The sequence below is a fragment of the Cavenderia fasciculata genome (genome assembly GCF_000203815.1).
Source record: "Cavenderia fasciculata unplaced genomic scaffold Scf_Dfasci-G-b-190b03.r1-5, whole genome shotgun sequence".
In the NCBI taxonomy this organism is placed as follows: Eukaryota; Evosea; class Eumycetozoa; order Acytosteliales; family Cavenderiaceae; genus Cavenderia; species Cavenderia fasciculata.
In genome coordinates, this window is record NW_004457711.1 from 1 (window position 1) to 13,594 (window position 13,594).

At 33.0% G+C, this 13,594-nt stretch overlaps 7 protein-coding genes across 7 annotated transcripts; 4 read left to right on the top strand and 3 right to left on the bottom strand.

Annotated features, from left to right (window-relative positions):
• Positions 1-566: 566 nt before the first annotated feature.
• On the bottom strand, positions 567-1,295 carry DFA_02474 (uncharacterized protein; the record flags this gene model as incomplete). Its single annotated transcript, XM_004357141.1, has 2 exons — positions 567-647; positions 840-1,295. Coding segments are annotated over 2 exons (537 nt in total), but the record flags the coding sequence as incomplete, so codon positions are not given.
• A 682-nt stretch (positions 1,296-1,977) lies between these two features.
• Positions 1,978-2,435, top strand: DFA_02475 (uncharacterized protein; the record flags this gene model as incomplete). The annotated part of the gene is made up of 2 exons (XM_004357142.1): positions 1,978-2,080; positions 2,260-2,435. The coding sequence occupies 2 exons, from the start codon at positions 1,978-1,980 to the stop codon at positions 2,433-2,435; spliced, it is 279 nt and encodes a 92-aa protein (XP_004357198.1).
• A 299-nt stretch (positions 2,436-2,734) lies between these two features.
• Positions 2,735-6,573, bottom strand: fut11 (glycosyltransferase; the record flags this gene model as incomplete). The annotated part of the gene is made up of 7 exons (XM_004357143.1): positions 2,735-2,802; positions 3,201-3,473; positions 4,333-4,550; positions 4,615-5,192; positions 5,273-5,686; positions 5,752-6,509; positions 6,567-6,573. The coding sequence occupies 7 exons, from the start codon at positions 6,571-6,573 to the stop codon at positions 2,735-2,737; spliced, it is 2,316 nt and encodes a 771-aa protein (XP_004357199.1).
• Positions 6,574-7,029: 456 nt separating this feature from the next.
• On the top strand, positions 7,030-7,716 carry ebp (putative 3-beta-hydroxysteroid-Delta(8),Delta(7)-isomerase; the record flags this gene model as incomplete). The annotated part of the gene is made up of 1 exon (XM_004357144.1): positions 7,030-7,716. The coding sequence occupies one exon, from the start codon at positions 7,030-7,032 to the stop codon at positions 7,714-7,716; it is 687 nt and encodes a 228-aa protein (XP_004357200.1).
• A 146-nt stretch (positions 7,717-7,862) lies between these two features.
• Positions 7,863-9,113, bottom strand: DFA_02478 (uncharacterized protein; the record flags this gene model as incomplete). Its single annotated transcript, XM_004357145.1, has 1 exon — positions 7,863-9,113. One exon carries the CDS (start codon positions 9,111-9,113, stop codon positions 7,863-7,865), a length of 1,251 nt encoding a protein of 416 aa, XP_004357201.1.
• Positions 9,114-9,299: 186 nt separating this feature from the next.
• msh2 (mutS like protein) lies at positions 9,300-12,316 on the top strand (the record flags this gene model as incomplete). The annotated part of the gene is made up of 4 exons (XM_004357146.1): positions 9,300-9,431; positions 9,511-10,020; positions 10,086-10,281; positions 10,383-12,316. The coding sequence occupies 4 exons, from the start codon at positions 9,300-9,302 to the stop codon at positions 12,314-12,316; spliced, it is 2,772 nt and encodes a 923-aa protein (XP_004357202.1).
• Positions 12,317-12,411: 95 nt separating this feature from the next.
• Positions 12,412-13,590, top strand: wdr57 (WD40 repeat-containing protein; the record flags this gene model as incomplete). The annotated part of the gene is made up of 2 exons (XM_004357147.1): positions 12,412-12,655; positions 12,749-13,590. The coding sequence occupies 2 exons, from the start codon at positions 12,412-12,414 to the stop codon at positions 13,588-13,590; spliced, it is 1,086 nt and encodes a 361-aa protein (XP_004357203.1).
• Positions 13,591-13,594: the final 4 nt, after the last annotated feature.

Genomic DNA, 13,594 nt, shown 5'->3' on the forward strand with positions numbered 1-13,594 from the left:
GTATATGGGACTTTTGACCTCAAGGTCAGGCCAGGTGAGGCGCGGCATGGCGCCATAGTAAAAAAGTGCCTTGTCATCTAATTTTTTTACTATGGGACTTTTGACCCAAAGTCAGGCCGGCGCGGCGCGGCATGGCGCCATAGTAAAAAAGTGGCTCGTCATCTAATTTTTTACTATGGGACTTCAGAGTCAAAGTCAGGCCAGGACTATGGGAAATCCAATGATGAACGGCATCAATTTTTTTACTATGGGACTTTTGACCCCAAGGCCAGCTTCCCATATTAATTTACATCATCCCCCTCATACAACAAAAACCAAAATATTTTTTTTTAATCAAACTCAACCAAACATTCTGAACCGGTTTATTACACTACAGACATACATCTATCAATGTACCGAACAGATTATCTACATCTTCCAAAAAATCCAAGTTTTTAAAGATTTGGTCGGACACAGGCTCGATCTCTCATACTAATTTATCCCCTCATACCACAAAAACCAAAATATTTTTTTTTAATCAAACTCAACCAAACATTCTGAACCGGTTTATTACACTACAGACATACATCTATCAATGTACCGAACAGATTATCTACATCTTCCAAAAAATCCAAGTTTTTAAAGATTTGGTCGGACACAGGCTCGATCTCTCATATTAATTTACATCATCCTATTAAAACCAAAATAAGTCCTTTGAATAATTAAATACATCTATTTACATCTTATACCCAATTCATGTCACGCCCACATTAAAATTTAGTATGGGACTTTTGGTCAATGATCCCCACGAAGTTAGATTCGATGATGGCACTGTACTTGGGTGAACCCTCTTTACATACACGGGCATCGAAACTCGCGTGAAATGTGTTGTGTTTTCCAAAAAGTGTGGAAATGTTGTCGGTTCGATGTGTATCCATAACTGAGTGTTTGTCAAAGTTCCAATGAGTATTGAGGTGGCGGACTGCTCGCTCTGTCTGGGTGTCCTCGGAATCAGTTCCCCATTCGAACTGTGGTAATTTTGGATCTTCGGGATTACTATTCAAAGTAGATGAACGCCATTCTACAATTCTGTGGTTTGGATATACTGAATCCATAAACTTCCTCCATGTCTCTCGGGAAGCTAACTTCGTGGGGATCATTGATCCACTGTTGCTGATAGTACTATCAGAAGCTTCTGATTTTAAATTGATTTCTTTTATGATTTCTTGTTTCAATTGCTGGAGATGTTGGGGTGTTAGTTGTTCAACTGGGTTAATAAGAAAGAAGAATATTAATGAAAATGTTTTTATGACCATTGTTTACCTGACAATGGTCTATGATATGTAAAGATGAAAAAACAAAATGAGGAGTGGTCCGTTCTAACCCGAGATACTCTTGAAGATTGAGATGAGCTATGCACAAATCTAACCAGCAATAAAAAAGATGCAACATGATGTTATTTGAGAAGCACAAATATAGAGGGGTTTGAGTGAATGCAACAATGTTATTTGAGAAGCAATAAGGGATGGCCCACAAAGGAAAGAGTTGATTTAAAAAATTTAATGAAAGCCAAGTGATAAGAATGGTGATTGGTTGATAAAATATTAGGAATGGTTGGAGATGGATTGACCAACAAAAATGAGGCAAGTAAAGGGCCTGTAATATGAGAACAAACAAAGCAAAACAAAATGACTAGATTTGAATGATAGTGATCGGTTGATGTAGCAATTAGGTATGTTTGACAAAAGTAGTGACTAAGAGGAAAAAGAGATGGGTCTTAAAAATAAAAGGATGTAGAGTGATAAAGAGTGGTAGTGTAGCTTGGCGAATGGATCAGTATTTGATTTGTATAAAAAGGATTATAAATATATGAAAGAGGTCAATGGTCTATGATATGTAAAGATGAACAAGCAAAACAAAATGAACAAATGTTTAGTGTTAGGTTGGTACGACAATGGTTGAAAGTAGACAATGAGGCAAGTGGTTAAAAGGAAAGAGATGGGTGTTGCATTGATTGGTAATGAAAACAAAAAGATAATCAAAAGAAATGGTGTAAAAAGAGGAGCAATGATAGTGATTGCAACATTGGTAATGAAGAAATGTAAGGTTTCAAAAGGGAGAGAATTACAAATGAAAAAAATTGGTGAGGGATGACAGTAGAGAAGAAATGGTATGAAAGATAGTGCAATAGTGATTGTGACTGGTTACCTTGTAGGGGAGAAGGGGTGGGGTCCCTTTTGAAACTGTTTAAACAAACAAATAGTTCACTACCGTAGATAGGCGAGTATTCCTTGAACAAATCACATGGCCACTTTACAAGAGACTCTCCTTTGGGTAAAGATTTGGTGTTGGAATCAAAATCAAAGATTGCTCCTGGTTTTAGTCTGCGTTGTGACTTGAAATATCCTATCCAAGGATCGATGTCTGTAAAATCCCATTCCTTTGGGTCTAAATAGAATAGAATAGAATAGAATAGAATAGAATAGAATAGAATAGAATAGAATAGAATAGAATAGAATAGAATAGAATAGAATAGAATAGAATAGAATAGAATAGAATAGAATAGAATAGAATAGAATAGAATAGAATAGAATAGAATAGAATAGAATAGAAACAGAGGGTCATTAATTTTTTCAGGTCAAGGAACTAGAACAAAAAACATACCCTTTTCTCTCCAGCCATTATCCATTTCTTGAATATTTGTTTGATATAATATTATAGTAAGTAAGTTGCAAATAAGATAAGGGAATATAAACTACAAAGAATAAAAAGATTGAGTGAATGAATATTGACAAGATGGCGACGATGGTGAAGATGATTTCTCTTGAAATATGTGAATAATAAATGGCAAAAAAAAGAACAAATAAAATGTATCAGAAAGAATACACAGTGAACTGCTGCGTAAGGGTGCTTTTATCACCAGACTCCAAGAAAAAAATATATATAATTATAAAAAATATTATTATTATTATTATTAAACAAAAAAATTATTTTAAATATTAATAAAATCATTGGAAGATGGGTGAGCGCGATGATCATAAGACATGACTTTAATATTAGGGTTGATGGGTGTGATTAATAGATGACTTGAACCACAACACAGAGTGAGAAACGAGAATAATGATGGGTGGTGGTAGTGTAGGGAATCTGACGTATGACAATCATGTGCGAACAAGACGAATATGAGTGGTTAAATAGAAGATAGATGTATCATTACTTACCTCTACTGCTGCTGCTGTGTTGATGCGATAGCGATTGTTGTTGTTGTTGTTTAATTAAAAGTTGTTGAGCAGCCAGATAGAGCTTCTTTGCAGGTGCAACGACTATGCCACATTTACCAAAATCAGCCTCTGTAAACACTGCTATACTCTCTCCATCTACATCATTATCAAGAAGCATCTGGGCATATTCCTCTCTTACTTGAACTTCTTTTGTAGCCCATTCTTTTACTTGTTTTGCTGACCATCGTTTGAAATCGCTTTGTGATGCAATTTCTTTTATTGAGCATTATACATGTTATGATTAAAAGAGATGTCGTAAGATAATAGAAAACATGGTTCTCCTTTTAATGTTGTTGTTGTTGGTATTGAAATTTTCAACAAAATTAATGAGTGAGCACTGTTTAAAAAATTTTTGTTTAATCTTTTTATTAAATGATGCCATAATGTTTTAAATCATAATATATAGATAATATCAAACTTTCATATAAATTGTTGAGAGTATTCCACAAAATAACCTTTATCTCAAATTTTAATATTTATTTGATAATTTTTCCATATCATTAAATAATAATTTTTAAAATCTAATTTAAAGTTTCAAGTCTAAAGAGCAAAATTATATTCCTAGAAATGTTTTTTTAAAACGAAAAACAATCAAGAGGACACACATAAAATATTAGTCTTGTTTTTTTACAATTTAAAATAATTCAATTAGTTACCAAAACAATAGTCTATGATGAATATCAAAGTTTGAAGTTAATTGAACTTAACTATAAACATTTGAAAATCTAAAACTAAACAATCAAATTACTTATTTTTTTATTTAAATGATAGTTTGTTTACTAGTTTGATGTATGCACAAAATTCAGATCATTTCCTATGATATAGTAAAGGTTTCAAGTCAAGAGAGCTTTACAATAAAATTCAGAATTTATCAAATTGCATAAAAAAACCAGTACCCTCTTAGCCTCCAATAAATTCGGGATAAAGGTAGATTTTTTTAATTCTTTTGTTACCATATTTATTTATCTATTGGATTATGTTTTGTTGAATCTATGTAATGTTTATAAACATTTATTAAAAGAGTACTCTCGACCATAGGAAAGTAATCTTTCAGAGGTATGGAAAGATTTACCAGCAACAAAGATACCATTATTTCCATAAATTGATCTATCTTTTACTGTGCCCTTTGTCTCGCGATGAAGAGGGTTGACATCAAAATCAAAATACAATAAAATATCCTTTTCATTACCAAATGGTTTGTTCCACATGGCATTGATTATTTCTTGATTGCTCAATGATCTATTATAGATTGCAATATTGTCAATGTTTCCATTGTAAGTACCACTATCACTATAAATAATTAATTAATTATTATTGACCCCTTTTTTTAATCATTTTTATAAATTTAACTTACCCAATGGCTGCACCATTTGAAGCACCAATTAAAACTGGATGCTTATTCTTTGCAGTTGGATTAAAGAAATCTTGAGGGATATCCTTTTTCCCATTGATAAAAAAGTTTACCTTGTTGTCGTGGACGTGTTCGTTATTTACAGAGTAGGTGACGGCAATATGGGTCCAAACGTCTGGAGAGAATGACATGTGAGACGAAAAACAATTTCCACCAGCGCATAGTCGTGCAATTCCTCTGCTCGAGTCTGTTGCCTTTTGAATGTCGAAATTGTATCCATCGATAGTACCTCCAGTATTCTTGTCAATGACACGTTGATCACCAAAACTTGTTGGTTTTACCCAAGCCATTAGAGTGTATTTTTCAGACAAATCCAAACATGTTGGGCATTTGGATGAATCTACTTTAATGTGATCCCCCTTTCCTTGCATTTGCAAATGGAATGGCTGATAGGAACTATGTGTTGTCGTTAGTCCTTTCTTTAGCTCTAATTGTTTTATCGATAATACATCATTAGCCATTTTACACATTTTACATTTACTATGGAATCCATTTATACACATTCTTAATTTATCAATTACCTAAAAATAAATAAAAAAGCAAAAACAATATTAAATATAAATTACACAAATATTCTAATTAATTGTTTGTTTTTACATACCTTTTGTTCCAATTCAGATTTTTTCCATTCAAAATACTTTTTATATTCTTTTGGATCATCTATTACTTTTTTGAGATAATTGGCAAGCTCTATTGGAGAGCTATAGTCAGATACCTTGATGATTGAACCAGTTGGAACCCAGTTGTCAATATTCTTTGAGCCCATATAGACAGGAATGGCACCAGAGTAGAGAGCAGAGTATACCTTTTCAGATACATAGTCTGTGGAATTTTCGTTTTCAAATGTCAAAGCAAACTTGTAATTTTCAAACTCTTTCATATTACTTTTGATTATTTCGTTAATGTTGGTTGGTTTGATTGGTAACCTGTTGTTTCCACTTTGAGTTGATGTACTTTCAAAACATTTTCCAAAAGTATCAATATCAACTATTGATTTCATTGATTTTACATAATTCTTAAAATTAAAAAATGAATTAAAATAATTTCTTAATATTTCTTTTTTAATATTTGTTTACATACGATTCTTGATTTTGCAAAACCAATTTTACAATTTGAAGAAATAAAAACCAATCCCTTTCTTGATTCCCAAGGTTTTGAATCATGGTTATTTAATAGTAAAGAGGTTGTATTTTTTGTAGTGTAGGAAGGATCTGGTGGACATGCCAATGAAAGTTGTTGTGTACTATCGGAACTATAGTTGAAATGGAGATCCATGAGGGACGTGTACCGAGGATCGGCCAGAATTGGAAATTGACTCTTACTAAAGTAATCCAACAAGACAAATTTTTGAAATGGCAGCTTTTCTGGAAAGTTGATAGGCGATCTTCTCCAATCATCTCGATGTATAAATGATGGGTCAAATACTATATAGTCTGATAATGGAAGATCTATATGGTTATTGGTAAAACTACAAGATACATCACAAACTTTTTCATTTTCATCTTTAAATTCCACATCATCCATCTTGCTTGAAATCAATGATTTTAATGATCTACTTTGTTGTTGTTGTTGTTGTTCTTGTTGTTGTTGTTGTTGTTGTTGTTGTTGTTGTTGTTTATACAAATGTTGTTGTTGATTATCCAAATTTGCATCGGAAGATAATAAGCCAGACCAATCTCTTTCTTTGGATGTAATGTCCCATAAAAAGATTGTAATGTCTCTTTGTTGTTGTTGGTTTATATCTAATTTACTACGCAAAGGATCAAATACTGATGCTGTTTGATCATACAATGCTAGATGATCATTAAAGTAGGCAAAACTAAACAACACAATGGTTACTAGAAATAATATTACAACTAAAAATTTGTACCTTGTTGGTGTTGTTTTAAAGTTACTATACATTATTGAAATATTTATATTATAAATAAAAAGTATACTATGTTAACTGTTTGTGTCAATGAGAGGGGAAATAGAAACAATAATAAAAAAGGGTGTGTTGGTCTTGCCCCACTTGCCATCCAACCCATCCCTTTCTTTGTATGTATGTGTGTGTGTGTGTGTGTGTGTGTGTGTGTGTATGAGTGATCTATTCTAATTCTGGTCCTAGATGGATCAATCGAGGTATAATATTTATCTCTAATGTATAAATAATAAATATAACTCTCAAGAACCAAGGTCTCGACAAATCGGGTAAAATTATTCAAGAAGATTTCTTTTTTCTTTTCTTTTTTTTTTTTTTTTTTTCGTTTTTTTTTTTTTTTTTTTTTTTTTTTTTTTCGTTTTTTTCTTGATCATCATATTGCAATGAAAAGCCTTTTATTATATTTAGTACCAAACCACTACTACTATCAATCAATCATGTTTACATTTTTACCATTAGCAGTATTGACCATTTTATGTGTCGTTTTATCACTCTTTGCCAAAAAGGAGAAGCTCATTCTCTTTTGGTTATTGTGGTCGGGTCTCATTCATATCATTCTTGAAGGTTCATACGGATTCTTTGCTCATGAAGTAACCAAGGCCTCTGAAGTTGACTTTATGGAAAAGATGTTTGAAGATGTACCAATGGAAAAAGCATTCGACCTCCACTGGTATGCTTCCCTCTACTCTCAATATGCCAAATATGACCTTCGTTATGCCATCGCTGACCCAATGGTTGTATTCTTTTGTTTCCTCGAACTCGTTCAAGGAGCTGCCTGTTTCATCTTGGCTCTCTTTGTTGTCCAACAATCCAAGTATCGTCATGCCCTCCAAATCTTCTTGTCGGCACTCCAAGGTCTTGGAACCGTCTTTTACTTTATCACACCATACATCTATGGAAAGTGGGACGAATTAATCTCATCTGATCCATTCGAACTCTGGGTATACGTCGTCGGTCTCAATGGTCTCTGGTTATTGATTCCAATCATCTTGACCATTCAATCATTCATTGCCATTGGTAAAACTACTGCCATTGCTGAAAAATCATCACAAAAGAACAAGGTTGCTTCTTCACCAATCGTAAAGCAACAACAACCAAACCAAAAAAAGACAAAGAGTGCTTAAATTTAATAAATAAAACAGTCACAAAAGTTTCAATTCCTTTCAATAATAGTCAAATCGACTTCGAAGGACACCACAAAAAAAAATAAAATAAAAAAAATATAATAATAATTAAAATATTTATTTACTTCTCTCTCTCTCTCTTTTGTCTAAACAATTGAAAGTGGATCAGAATCCAATTTTGAAATAATAATTTCCAAATTTGGTTGATTTAATTTTGATTCGAGTAGGGTTTTGTATTCTTTGAGATAACCTCTTTCTGTATTTGAGTGATCACAAACAATTACATAATTACCCTTGGCACATGCTTCTAATATTTCGTGATGAGACAATTCACCTGTAAGATAGAGATCTACCTTGGAAGAGAGGATAACAGATGCACCACTACCAGCACAAAGTGCAATTGATTTGATTCTCTTTTCCTTTCCGTTGAGTGGTCTTCCGAGTCTGACATATTTGAGGTCAAACAACTTTTTGACACAGTCTATGGCTTGGTCAATAGTTAGACCTTGTCCATCAAATGTTACGATTCTACCTTGTCCAACTAGGTCATTTGAGAATTTCAATACAAGTTGGTTACAATTCCAAGATTCAACAATAGAGCTGTTTGAATCGATAATTCTTACAAGTTGTGCCAATTTGTTTTCACTTGTTGTTATTTCAATTACATAATCAGATACTCTCAATCCCTCGTAAATATTTGATAATTGACTAATCATTGATACTTTTGCTTTTTGTGATTCTTCTGACAACAAGGCTAGTTTGAAATTGATTGTTAATTTATGAGAATCAGAGGAAGAAGAAGAAGAAGAAGGTAGTTGTGAAGGTTGAATAGGTTTAATTGTACTATTGGTTGGTGATGCAGAAGAATTGTCATTGGTTAAATAATGATTCAAAAGAGAACGAGCAATCCAATCATTGATACCACCATTGATTGCATCCAACGATGAATGTGGAGAATAGATTGGTATTTGATTTTCTATTGCCTTGATTGCAATTCTTTGACTAGTTACTTGTTGAGTAATTCTTTTGAATTGAGAAAACAAAGGAGGATGATAAGAGATGATCATATTGCACTTTGCATTGATCGCTTCATCCAATACTGGTTCGGTGAGGTCATTGGTTAAAAATATTCTATCTACGATCAATGTACTCGATGCAGTAGATGGTTCTACCAATACACCAACATTATCCCATGAACCTGCCAATTCTAATGGTGTGATACTATTGAGTGTTGATACTATTTGTTTAAAATTTGGGCTAGTCATTGTTGTTGTAGTAGTAGTAGTAGAGTAGTATAAAGTTTGTAATTTGTTGTTGATACGATTATTGTTGAACTTTAATATTGATAATGTTGATATTAAATTATTGTTGTTTCTATTAATCAATCTAGTTATCATTCGTCGAGTATTTGTAGGAAGAGAAGGAGAACTGACGGTTCCAATTGAAACTTTGAAAGTGCAGTTCCCTCCTTTTCTTGGCAATATTAAAATTTTTTATTACAATGAAAAAAAGCTCTCTGTCTTTTTTTAATGTTAAAGTAATTGTATATTGTGTTTCATTACCTTTTTTGATGAAATCAAATAATGGACACTTCAACATCAAACGATCAATCAACAACAGTTGCATCATCATTAAAAGAGGATAAAGGATTTACAACATTTTATAGATCATTAGAGACTGTACAAGATTCAACAATACGTTTCTTTGATAGAAAGGTAATAGAAGATTGAATCGAATAGAATCTCATCATCATCATCATCATTTAAAACTAAACATATTTATTTATTTGTTTAGGGATATTATTCAATACATGGTCAAGATGCTATATATGTTGCATTGTTACACTTTAAAACAAAAAAGGCTTTAAAATATTGGGCAAATGATTTGGCACCAACTAAAAAGAAACAAAAGTTGGGCAACTCCTCCTCCTCCTCTTTAGATTCAATTGCAACTGCTGAAGAGGATGATGAAGAATCAAATAATGGATTGGCATATTTAACAGTTCGTGATGGTATAGAGTTTGAAGGTATAGTTCAAAAGTTGTTTGAACAAAAACAAAAAGTAGAAGTATGGGCACCAAAGGCAAGCAGAGTGGGTCAATGGGAGATTATAAAGAAAGGATCTCCTGGCAATTTACAAATGTTTGAGGATATACTCAACATTAAAGATCAATCATTGATGGTTGCTCTACGTGTATCTACAATCGAAGGAAATAGAGTTATTGGTGCTGCTTTTGGTGATTCAACTCTTAAAACTATTGGTGTTTTACAATTTATTGATAATGATCATCTTTCAAATCTTAGTGTATGTTTTGAAAAAGAATAATTTAAATTAATTATTTAATTATTTATTCTTTTTTTTTTTTTTAGTCATTTTTATTACAAATGGGAATTAAAGAATGTTTAATATCTGTAGATAAAAAGAATAGTGTTGATTGTAAAAAGGTTATGGATAAATTACAAGATTCAGAAGTACCATTTACAGAGGTTCCAAATTCAGATTTTAATACCAAAAACATAGAACAAGATTTAACAAGATTATTAGGTTCAATTAATAATGTTTTAAGTATGTAGAAAAAAAACCCCCAGAAAAGAGTCTCTCTCTCTTTCTTATAGACCCCAATGTTAATTTTTCTTTTTTTTAATTTTTTATTTTATTTTCTATAGATGAAATAGAAAAAGAACTTGCAATGCAATCATTAAGTTGTTTAATTAAACATTTGGATCTATTATCAAATCAAAGTTATTTTGGAAAATTTAAATTGGTTTCATTCAACCTAGACAATTTTATGAGATTAGATGCAGCAACGTTCAAAGGTTTAAATATTATTAGTAGCGACCCTACCAACAAACAAGGAATGAGTATATTCAATCTTTTAGACAAATGCAATACCCCAATGGGCTCGAGAAAATTATCGCAATGGGTCCGTCAACCACTCGTCGACCAAGAGGAAATTGAAACAAGATTAAATTTTGTAGAGATTTTTGTCAATGCATTGGAGCTTAGACAAGCCTTGCGATCCAATGATTTAAAAAAGATTGGCGATTTGGAAAGACTATCAAAAAAGTTGGTGGGAGGCAAGGCAACATTGGAGGATGTCGTCAATCTATATGGTGTGGTTCAAAGACTTTCAGTTCTTCTCTCTTCACTCCGTTCCTATGAAGATCAAGGATCAGAGATGGTAGAGAGTACTTTTACTCAGCCACTCGAGCAAATTATTGCAGAGTTTCAACAATTCTCTGCCATGGTTGAAAAGACAGTCGATCTTGATCAAGCCTATGAGACACACGAATATGTCATCAGATCATCATTTAGCGACGAATTGTCTGAAATTCACAACAAGAAACAAAATTGCATGAAAAAGATTAACCAACTACGTGAAAAGATTGCCGACGATTTGGGCATTGACGAAGCAAGAGTCAAGTTGCACCAATCAGACAAGGATGGCTATCTGGTTCGTCTTAGCAGAAAAGATGAAAAGCTCATTAGAGGTAATGCCAAGTATATCGTGTATGGTACACAAAAGGATGGCGTTCGATTCAGTACATCAGATATTCGTAAGCTCAACGAAGCCTACATGTCATCTTCAGTCCAATACAATGAAAAGCAACAAGGACTTGTACAAAGAGCATTGGAGATTACAACTAGTTTTGTACCCCTAATTGACGATCTCTGTTCTCTCATTGCAACACTCGATGTATTTGCTAGTTTGGGACATGTATCTTCTAGTGCCCCTTCCCCCTATGTTCGTCCAATCGTTCATCCAATGGGAAAAGGAAACATTACCATTGTAGGAGGAAGACATCCATGTGTCGAGGTACAGGATAATGTAAACTTTATTTCCAACGATATTGACTTGACCAGAGACAAATCAACATTTCAAATTATTACTGGTCCAAATATGGGTGGAAAGAGTACTTTTATCAGACAGGTTGGAATCATTACATTGATGGCACAAATTGGATGTTTTGTACCAGCAGAGCAAGCAGAAATTTCAATTGTCGATTGCATATTGACAAGAATTGGAGCAGGTGACAGTCAGCTTCGTGGTGTCTCTACTTTTATGGCAGAGATGTTAGAGACTGCCTACATACTAAAGACTGCAACAAAGAATTCACTTATCATCATTGATGAACTGGGAAGAGGAACAAGCACATACGATGGTTTTGGTTTGGCATGGGGCATTGCAGAATATATTTGTCATCAAATTGGAGCATTTTGTCTCTTTGCCACCCATTTCCATGAACTCACAGTTCTCCAAGAAATTCTACCACTCACTGTAAAGAACCTCCACGTTCAAGCCAATGTAAATGATCACAGTGGCTTGACCCTAATGTACAAGGTCAAAGAAGGTGCATGTGACCAATCATTTGGTATTCACGTCGCCATTATGGCCGGTTTTCCTGATCAAGTCGTACAAGTTGCACGACTTAAAGCCAAAGAATTGGAATCGTTTGAATCAAATTCACTTGCTTCTCTCGATTCTGTTTCCCAATTTATTCAAGATTTTAAATCTTTAGATATGCAACAACAAGATCAAGATAAAGTTTTTAATCTTGTTAATAATCTTTTATCAAAATATCAATTAAATTTAGATTAAAAAAAAATAAGAATAGAAAATAAAAGCACATAAAATATTATAGACAAATATTTTTTAAAATTATCTCAATAGTCTTTATTATTTATTCTTTAGATATGAGTCTCATTGTTCAACCTCAACAACAACAACAACAACAACAACAACAACAACAACAGAAACAAAACAATGCAATTGTTACAACAAACAATAACAAGAATCAAATAATATTAGGGACAGAGAGAACTTCAAAGCTATCATCACCCATCATTCAACTTGTAGGTCATAAAGCAAGTGTAAATACTTGTAAATTTAATACTTATGGTACTGCTTTGGCTTCTGGTTCATCTGATAACGAAATATGTATGTTTAAACCTTTAAACCTTTAACTCTTTTTTATTCTAATTCTCTTCTCTTTTCTCTATCTTTCATCATTCTACTCTTTCTTTCATTTAGTTTTATGGAATGTTTATGGAGAATGTATAAATTATGGTGTATTAAAAGGACATAAACATAGTGTATTAGAATTACATTGGTCAAATGATAGTACTCAAATTTACTCTTGCAGTGCAGACAAGACGATTGGTATATGGGACGCTGTAGAAGGAATGTCACTAATCAAAAGAATCAAAGAACACAATAGCATCATCAATTCATGTTGTTCATCTAGACGTGGTTCTCCTCTTGTTGCATCGGCATCAGATGATGGCACCTCAAGAATATTCGATATACGTTCAAAGTCTAGCATTCATTCATTCAAACATAAAGGACCTGTCACTGCTGTCTGTTTTTCAGATAGTTCAGATCAGTTGATCACTGGTAGCGTAGATAATAATATTCGAGTTTGGGATATCAGAACCGAGACCGTTTCAATGACTTTGACGGGACACACTGATACTATTACATCACTTTCATTTTCACCATCGTCCGACAGCAACAACTTTAATGTCAACAATTCAATTCTTTTATCCAATTCTATGGATGGCACTTTGAGAATGTGGGATCTAAAACCATTTTCTGTAAACAACAACAGATCACTAGGAGGATTTCAAGGTGCTCATCACAACTTTGAACAATCATTATTAAAATGCTCTTGGTCTGCAGATGGACAAAGAGTATCATCGGGAAGTGCGGATGGTTTGGTTTATATTTGGGATACAGAGTCGCACAAGGTACTCTATAAACTACCAGGACATCAAGGTACAGTTATGGAAGTGGCTTTCCATCCAAATGAACCAATTATTGCTAGTTGTTCTGAAGATAAAACAATTTATATTGGTGAAATTACAAAACAATAAAAAT